Source organism: Rattus norvegicus, chromosome X (assembly GCF_036323735.1).
Source record: "Rattus norvegicus strain BN/NHsdMcwi chromosome X, GRCr8, whole genome shotgun sequence".
NCBI lineage: Eukaryota > Metazoa > Chordata > Mammalia > Rodentia > Muridae > Rattus > Rattus norvegicus.
In genome coordinates this window covers 46198014-46207258 of record NC_086039.1, presented here as the reverse complement: position 1 = coordinate 46207258, position 9245 = coordinate 46198014, and the positions used below count along the sequence as shown (strand labels likewise).

The 9245-nt window shown below is 43.6% G+C and overlaps 1 protein-coding gene across 9 annotated transcripts; it reads left to right on the top strand.

Moving 5' to 3' along the window:
* Positions 1-1741: 1741 nt before the first annotated feature.
* On the top strand, positions 1742-6908 carry Pnpla4 (patatin like phospholipase domain containing 4). 9 transcript variants are annotated; one of them, XM_006256968.4, is made up of 8 exons: positions 1751-2277; positions 2430-2618; positions 2866-3053; positions 3690-3784; positions 4028-4160; positions 4617-4682; positions 4784-4936; positions 5570-6908. In XM_006256968.4, the coding sequence occupies exons 3-8, from the start codon at positions 2874-2876 to the stop codon at positions 5699-5701; spliced, it is 759 nt and encodes a 252-aa protein (XP_006257030.1). In that variant the 5' UTR covers positions 1751-2277; positions 2430-2618; positions 2866-2873; the 3' UTR covers positions 5702-6908. The 9 variants fall into 9 exon arrangements, with proteins under 9 accessions (XP_038956157.1, XP_006257030.1, XP_008771463.1 ...); NM_001401183.1 differs by having other exon boundaries at positions 2230-2277; positions 2460-2618; positions 2866-2916; positions 5570-5721; NM_001401181.1 differs by having other exon boundaries at positions 2230-2277; positions 2460-2618; positions 5570-5721.
* Positions 6909-9245: the final 2337 nt, after the last annotated feature.

The following is a 9245-nucleotide window of genomic DNA, read 5'->3' as shown; positions in this document are numbered from 1 at the left end:
TATTTCACATAGTAAGCCAAGCTGCTTTTAATTTAGGTCCACTCACAGGTTCTTATGCTGAACTAATCCCCTCAGTAAACTTTATACCACAAGACATCCAGATTTCAATTCATTATCAGAGGAAATACTGGACAAAGTCATGTCTCTCAGCTAAGAAGACAGCTGAATTGGGTTGAAGTTTGTGTAATATTCAAGATAAACTAAGACACAACTCTACTGAAAATGACACCACCGTACATGTAAAAAAGATAGAATCCTTTTTGTAAGCTGGAATGAAAAACAGATGCATCAGAAGTAAAAATATTATTGACACTAGGTCATGAACAGTGCCATACCCACACAATATACAACAGCAATATTCTTTGGAAACTGCTGAAATTCTCTCAGCAATGGTATTGTCATCAGATTCTAGGTTGACCCACTCTGCGATCAATGTTCTGTAGTGATACTGACAAAATATATCATGAATTATTGGGGCCAGAAGATAAATGAAATTGGACAGATGCCAGAGTACAGAAAAAACACCTGCTTCTTCAGCCAGGATGAGTCAAAGCAATAGTTTGTGAATCTGCTGAGAGCATGTACCCAGTGTAAAATTCAACTTCTTGATGATACCTCTGAGAAATTAAGTTTTGCAGAATACATTTAAGTTTCACTATATATGTATATATATATATATATATATACATACATACACACATATATATTCTATTATTTACACGTATGGTGGTGTCATTTTCATATAAACTATATGCATATAGTTTCTTTTACTGTTATAATAATCCATCCACCACCAAGACTCTGAGTACCTTGACCACAGAGTGCAGACTTTGCCATCAAGTACTCTGAATTCTAGTAGCAATTCTAAACCAGCTCTTGAGCTTCGTATCATGGTTGATTGGGAGCATCACAACAACATATTTTGACATGGAAGGCTGTAGAGCATATTTATATTTGCATAATAAAATACACAAAGATACCCTGCCTTCCCACCTTCCCGCCTTGTTATTAGCCCTGAAAATTTTCACTGCTGTTGGCTAGGCAACCATTATTATCTCATGGTCTCTAACAGTCCATGACAATTCCCTTTGCCCCACCTTACCAAAAACACATCACTCCTCAATATATGCTTATTTAATCTCTCAAAAATACACTTATATGTCTGTGAGTTGTCAATTTTTTACTTCTTCTGAAATAGAGGTACCTAGTCTAGCTACAGTAAAACACACATACAGGATACTAAAAGGTAGAGAGACAATATCTAATTTAATAAAATCACAAATGTAAATGGGGACAACAGATTTTTAGGAAATACAAAGAATCTTTAGGTTTTACTTCATAAATCTATACTCCACAAAGTCAGAAAATCTAAATGAATGAACAATTTTATTAATAGATTCTACTTACTAAAGTTAAATTAAGACCCTGTTGTGGGTCTGCTTCTGTTCCACTGAGAGGCATGGCTTCTTGGAGGGGTTGGAACACAGGGCATCTGACTGTGTTTATCCCACACTAAGAAGAAAGTTTAGAGGACTAAGAACCTTCATTATAAAAAAAGTTAACGAACTCTCATACTAGCAATTTAAAAGTACACCGGAAAGCGGGTGTGGGGGGTGGGGTGGGGTTAACAAATCCAAGAGGATAAGGTGGGCCCAAGGGAGGAAGTGGGAGTCTCATTCAGAAGGAGAAACAAAGGTCATTAGATGTTTATTAAGAAAGGGAACTGGGTAAGAAGCCAAACTTGAAACAGAGCTCTTTTTACAGCTGCGGTGGTCCACAGCCTGCCTAAAAGAGAACGGGAGGGGCGCAAGAATATGACTTCTGAAAGCCCCGCGGACTAAACTTGAAACAGTGTTAGTTTCCGAAACCTGTCGGCGCAGTGCCTGCCGGGAGGGAAGTAGATGGGTCACCGGATGATGATGTCTTAAATCTACGTTGCGCAACACTTAGTTTGAAATGTTTGAAACAGCGCTCATTTCAGGACCGAGGCACCTGCACGCTGACCTCCGGGAAAGGAAGGAGAGGGCCGCCGGATTATGACCTCATAAGCCGCGCGCTTTGACAGAACACCGGAACTGTGATCTATCTGTGAAGCCGAGGTGTGTTGTCTGCCCGGAAGGGGCCAGGAGGGGCGCGCGGCGATGACGTCATAAAGCCGCGCGGCTTTATAATCGTACACTTAAAACGGTGCTCATTTTCGTCCGCACGTCAGCGCTGCTCCTAAAGCCCTGAAACACGAAGGCGCAGAACGATGACATCAGAAGATGTTACTTGCAGGTAACAAGTACTGCGTCCAACCATTGCGGGGCGGTGACGTTTCAGAACGGTGTCTTCAGTGGGGGAGAGGAGCAGGGTGGGAGGCAGAGATGCCGACGCGGAGCGATGATGTCATAAGGACTAAACCGACCGTGCGGGCGGTGCTTGTTCAGAATCCCAGAATCTACCCTGGGCTTCCCTAGTGAAGGAGTCGCTCTGCGCTACCACATTGGGTGAAGTCGCAACCACAGGCACCGCCTAGGCTGGACCCCGCCGCATCGCGATTGGCTCAGCCGCCCAGAGTGACATCTGCCTGTGACGCCGTCTTCTAGGGATTGGCTGGAAGTGCTGTCCCCACAAAAGTACTGTGGCCAGGCTGCAGCAGGGCGGGGGCGGGAGCGGGGCGGGGGGCGGGGCCTGGAATGGAGGACTGGACGTCCCTAGGCCGAGGGGCGGGACTAACGGATGGACCTGTGGGGGAGACAGCTATCAATCACAACTCCCAGTCATTCAGTCACTAGCTATCAGTCACAGAACATGGATGTACCAAGTGTGAACACATATGAACGTATGTACTAAATACACTACACGTATGTATTTCTATCCTAGCCACTACCATGAAGCAAGTCCACCTCTCTTTCTCATCCTGCGGATTTCTGGGTATTTACCACCTGGGGGCAGCGACTGTACTGAGCAAACGCGGGCGGGGCTTGCTATGCAATGTCACAGGCTTTGCAGGGGCCTCAGCAGGGGCACTGGTGGCCACACTGCTGCTGACAGCACCAGAGAGGATAGAGGTGAGGGGGGTGGGGTTGTTGTGTTGTGGGACGTGCACACAGTGTTACTTGTGCATGTGTGATGTGTGTGGGACACACATGTGATACATGAAATATGTAGCATGGTGTACATACAACATACGTGTAACATATGCAGTACAGTATGTGCAGTTTGATGCATACTCTGAATATGTTACATTTCATGTGATGCATAATGTCAAGTATGATAACATGCAGGTACATCATGTCTCTGTACTCTCATCTGATTATGATGTCTGACATTACATCATTACATGTTGTGCTGCACTGCTAAGTGCACCTCATATGAAATGATCAGTTTTGTCTGCAGAACATGAGATAGCATGTAATAACATGTACGTTATGACATGTGGTACATTGCACTGTATACATACATGTAGTGAAATGTATATAATCACACATAGTAGGTTATGATACATGTTTACATTTACTGAGATAGCATATAGTAATGTATGTTATGACATGTGGTTAATATGTACTTAAACGTGTAGTGCATGTAATAGAGGGTATCATATATGACACCCAACACAGATACCTTATAGAACAAGCACATAGTACATACCTTCGTATGACATCTGTAACATACATGGTACATGGCGGTGTGACTCTCCCCCACAGGCATGTACCAGGTTCACATTTGCCTTTGCGGAGGAGGTCAGAATGCAGGCACTGGGGCCCTTGACACCTGGATATGATTTCATGGCCCGGCTGAGGTGGGTGTGACCTCACGCATGTCCTGGCTAGAGCTGAGGTGGGTGTGACCTCACGCATGTCCTGGCTAGAGCTCAACATAGGAGTGCGAGGTGTTTGACCCTGTGTCCTCCCATGGTTATGTCCTCAAGTGCCCATGGGCTCATGTGTCCTCGTGTGTCCGTGTGCTTGTGAATCCATTTTCTCACATGGATGTGTCATGTGTCCATATGTTCGTGTGTCCTCACATGTCCTCATGCGTACAGGGGTGGCATTGACGAGATTCTTCCCCAGCACGCCCATGAGCTGGCACGGGAACGGCTTCATGTGTCAGTAACCAGCGCAGTTGGACAGAACTACCTGGTGTCCAACTTCACATGCAGGGACAACCTCATCACGGTAAGGGCACGTTCACATAGCTCAGGGCATCACAGGTGGGGTCAGCTGGCTTGGTGGCTCAGGGGTATGTTCACGTGTTAGGTGTGTGGTCACACTACTTGGCATTTTCATGGTCCGTACACAGCTCAATCATGTTCACAGGACTCTGCACACAGATCATCTCCCCCTACTTTCCAAGGCCTCCTTTGTCATCAGGCATGACAGTGGTTATCTGTCACTTTCGTGTGTAATGTGAAACCACAAGATGACACATGGGTCATCCGTGTGTACACATAACACATGCATGATATGTGGTTGACATGTAAATAACCTGTTCATAACATGGGAATGGTATGTGGATGATGGCCATAGAACATGTGCATGATATGTGGTTGGTGTGTCAATGACATGTATATGATATGATTGGGTACCTTTGACCCTGTGCCCCTGAGCTCTCCCGTGTTCTCATACACAAAGGTTCTCCTGGCCAGCTGCTTCATACCCTTCTACGCAGGACTCAAGCCCATGGATTGTGCAGGGCAGGTAATGTGGGCAATGTGTAGGAGCCATGCAGATGGCACAGGCATGAACATGGGATGCAACACATGTGTGACATGAATGCTTGCATTTGCCATTCTGGACAGCTCTGTGTGGATGGTGGCCTGACCAACAGCCTGCCTGTGCTGCCCACGGGACGCACCGTGACCTTTTCACCCTTCAGCGGACGGGCAGATGTGTCGCCACGGGACTTGGGGTGGCCTGGCATATATGTGAGAGTCGCCAAGCAGGATGTCATGGTGAGTCATGGTGTGCTTGTTGGGTGCAGTGTACATGGGTCTGGCACAGTCAGTGTGACCCACGTATGCATGCCACATAGGATGTCATACAAGCATTATGTGTGTTTTATTATATATGTATTGTGTGTTTGACATGGCCGATTACATTTGGGTATGTAATTTGCATCATATGTAGATACGTACTATATAACAACACTGTGTGTGTACTGTATGTGTAATGTTTACAGTGACATGTATGTACACATTATAGTTGTGTGTAGTTCTTGCTACCCATGCTTTAAGCTCCAGGTGGACTATGCTACCAGATTTCCTTGGATCCACAAATAAAAATACCATACACACATAGACGTGGACTCATGTGAGCACACACATATCATATATGAAGATTTACATGTGTATGTGATATGTATGTCTTATATGTTATTAAATATGTGTGTAATATACATGTCACGTGAACACACACAGTACATACATGAATCATAAATGTACATAACATACATGACACGTTTGTGCAGGCCTTTAGTTCCAGCACTTGGGTGGCTGAGGCAGGGGTATTGACCCTTGGTGTCTGCCCAAGTCCTTTGCTCTGTCTTCATATGATTCCCAGCTAGCATGTCCTATTTCCACCCGCAGGTGTCCATGGCTAACCTGGTGCGTGTGCAGCAGGCGCTGTTCCCACCAAGCAGGGGGATGATGGAGGCGATCTATGGCATGGGGATGACCGACACGGTGCGCTTTCTGCGCAGGGAACGCTGGTCTCAATAAATGCAGATGTGTGTAGCCAAGGCTGGCCCAGACTAAGTGTGCACATGCATGCATGTATGTGTGTGAGAGCATGTGTGGGTGCGTCAGTGCTAGCCTCAGACTCAATGTGTGCATGCATGCATTTGTGTGTTTGTGTGTATCTGTGATGGTCTAGGCTGGCTACAGTGTGTAAATTGTGTGCATGTGTGGGCATTTGCATGTATGTATGTGCATGTGTATTTACCCAAGGCTGTCCTCAGACTCAGTGTACACGTGTGTGTGTGTTCGTGTGTGTGTGTGTGTGTGTGTGTGTGCATGTGAGTATATGTTGAGTGTATGTGAATGAGGGTGTATGTACATGTGTGTCTTTGTACCTGTACACACGCATGTGTGTCCATGTCTGTGGGAGCACATACACATTGGCCTCTGCCTCACTCAGGCGCTGGCAGGGCCTCTCCAAGGATCAGTCTTGCTACCCTCCTGTCTGAGTGTACAACATGGCATCAGCAATGACTCGCAAAGGAATACCTTCAACTCTCACATGGACACCATATGTCTGCTGCCGCACACGGTCCATGTTGAAATTGCTGGGCATGTTGGCTGAGGATAGCCCCAGCATGAGTGATGGGGCTGGGAGTCACTCATATCAGAAGTATCCAGTGTTTTCTTAGGGCTACCCCCCACACACCCTACATTGTTGCACACGTGTGTGTTTCATGTATATGTCTGTTACATATATGTGGTTCTAATTGCCAACATGTCTGTGTTTGATTTTCTGAGATATACATATATGTGTATATGTGCATATATGTATATATATGTATGCATAGGTATGTACATGTGTGTATATATATGCCTATGAATATTTTATAAGCATGTTTGTGTGCATAAGTATCTGTAGAAATACATGTATATAGGTATGTATATGTAATATCTGTGTATGTGTGTGTATGTATAATTATGTATATATGTAGTTAAAGTATGTGTATATATGTATAAGTATGAATGCATATATATGTATATATGTATGCCTATGAATATTTTTGTAAATGTGTATGTGTGAATATCTGTGTACATAATGTATGTAGATATGTATATATAAGTATGTATGTATATGTATAACTCTGTATACATGTAGTTAAAGTTTGTATGTGTATGTATGTATAAGTATGTGATATGTCTCTCCTGCTCTGCCTTCCTACAAAACATGAACCCAGTTTAAAATGAAGACTGTATTTTCAGTGTCTACTTGCTCAACCCTTCTACAGCCTTGCATGCTTGTGTGAATGGTCATAATGATCTCTACAACTAAAAATGCCCCCTTGGCCTTCCAGGAAAGAAAGAACCCCCATATCTGAGTAGGGAAATTTGCCTCTTTATTTCAGAACTCCCTTAAAAATCAAAGTCATGTGTGCATAATTAAGACACTTGCCTCAATATAATATTGCACATACAAAGCCCAGCCACACTGAATTTCATCTCTGTCCACTTAAGGTATATCTGAATAAAATCCATCATCATGGCCCTACCATGAAACTTGGCAGTGCTTCACTATCTTAAGCCATCATGGTCGTAGATGCGTGCCTGTGTTGAGATAACAGAATTTCTTTGGTGTTGAAGCTTGTAAAAGAGTCTCATTTTCAACTAGTTGTGGGTGTCTTCTCTCTCAATTTAAACTTTGAAGCTTGTATACAGACTGTCTTATGCTATCGGGTAACCTATCTTAGGTCTTAGTGCCGTCTCAGTCTACATCACAAGGCTTCCTTTATGGGTTGATTGGTAGATTGATTGATGATTGTTCCTTGCAACCATGTGACGTTATGAAAGTCTGTAGGTCATACTTACTTTAAATTTATGAAATACATGAAGAAATCCTGGCCTCACTGTAGCTTACTCTATGTTGTGCCCATGACAGTAGCCCTCAAGATTCTCACTGTGGTATCAAGCAACAATTATAATCTCAGTCTGTTACATTCTAATATCCCTAATCTTGCTGTACCCAACCCAAACTCCCATGACCCTTCAATATAGACTCAAATTCTCCAAAGCACACACTATCTCTGTGAGTTGTAACATTTTCATTGGGCAAACCTACAGCTGCCAAAGATAGCTGAGATATAACATGCTTACATGTGAAGGCATCACTTCACTATTTCAGTATACTGATGGACTTTCCTCACCATTCACAGAAGACAGTTTTCATATCTATGTAATGGAAACTAACACTACTCTTGTGCCTCTGTCTGTCTTAAACTAATACCACTATGAGGATGGAAGTTTTCTTTATCTTGTTTACATTATGAGGAAAGTGCTACATAGCCAGGGTGCTTACAATAAGAAGGAAAAGGGATGTGAACAACTATTGCCAGACCATCCACACACCATGTAATTTGACACCCAAGTTGACAAATATATATGCTTACAGAGATTCTCTATCACGTATAAATGATACAAATATATTTTGATTCCACAGAAATGGCACTTTTCACTTGGCACATGATTCACTTCTCCAAGTCATATGTTAGTACCGAGGACTGAGAATGCAGAAGCTAATTATGTACTGTTGGGATCGTTGGATATTAGAGGGAAAAAGATTAACTACTTTCTTCAATTCTCGTTTTATCTGTTTATAAATCAGAGTCCAGGAATCCCCTTTGCTTTTGACAACTCAGCTCCCTGAGACATCCCCTTTGGTCCTGACATCGGATGTCCCTATATGTAGGGGGTTCTTCTGATGTTAAAGAGGTATTCCCTAATTGGTTTGTGATCTGTCTGTAAAGAAAGCCATGAGACAATTGCTGGGCAGAAGGTACAAGTAGGATGTTAGGATCCTAGGGGAAAAGGCAAATGCATGGAAGGAGAGGAAGTGTTTTTACCATTCTTTGGAAGGAGCAGAACACAGCAGCCATATCAGGTCTCAAGAAGAGCTGGGGCCTAAGTCTACCACTACAGGCAGTGGGTGTTCAGGGGTGTTTGACATGGGCTGGGTGGGACTAATGACTGAAATTTAGGGCATTTTGGAGGAGCAGAAATAAAAATACTATTAAGAGCACGACTTTCCAGGTGGGCGATGTTGCATTAAATAATAATAATAATAATAATAATAATAATAATAATAATAATAATGCACCATTCCATGCTAGCACTATATACTTTCTGGACACAGTGGTCTCACTGCCCTCCATGGCTAGTCCCATGCAGAGATTCCCCGCCAATCTCACAGCTACTTTGCTGTGGACTCTGCTTACATTCCCAATCATCTGCTCTATGCGATTATAGTCAGAATGCTCAGTTACCTGGTGTCAGATGATGTCATTACGTAGGTGAAGGCAGGTACAAGATAGAATGAGGCCTGTCATTGGACGAGAAGGAAGGATGGTGGGAGAAAAGTTTGAGGGAAGAGGAGGAGACTGGAGTGGGAAGGCAGAGGAAGCTGTGGAGAGAACTTGGAGGCTGGTGTAAAGATTCCACTCTGTATTTACAGGTTGTTATGAATGTTCTTAAGGGATGGATGTGTACAGGGCTTTGTATGTTTAGGTGGGCAATTATATGTTATCAATTGGAT

Excerpts from the sequence above, each read along its gene's own strand:
- Pnpla4 (XM_006256968.4), top strand. The coding sequence starts at position 2,874 with ATGAAGCAAGTCCACCTCTCTTTCTCATCCTGCGGATTTCTGGGTATT. Across the intron at positions 3,785-4,027 it reads GATTTCATGGCCCGGCTGAG|GGGTGGCATTGACGAGATTC; the intron begins GTGGGTGTGACC and ends TCATGCGTACAG. Across the intron at positions 4,937-5,569 it reads TCGCCAAGCAGGATGTCATG|GTGTCCATGGCTAACCTGGT; the intron begins GTGAGTCATGGT and ends TTCCACCCGCAG.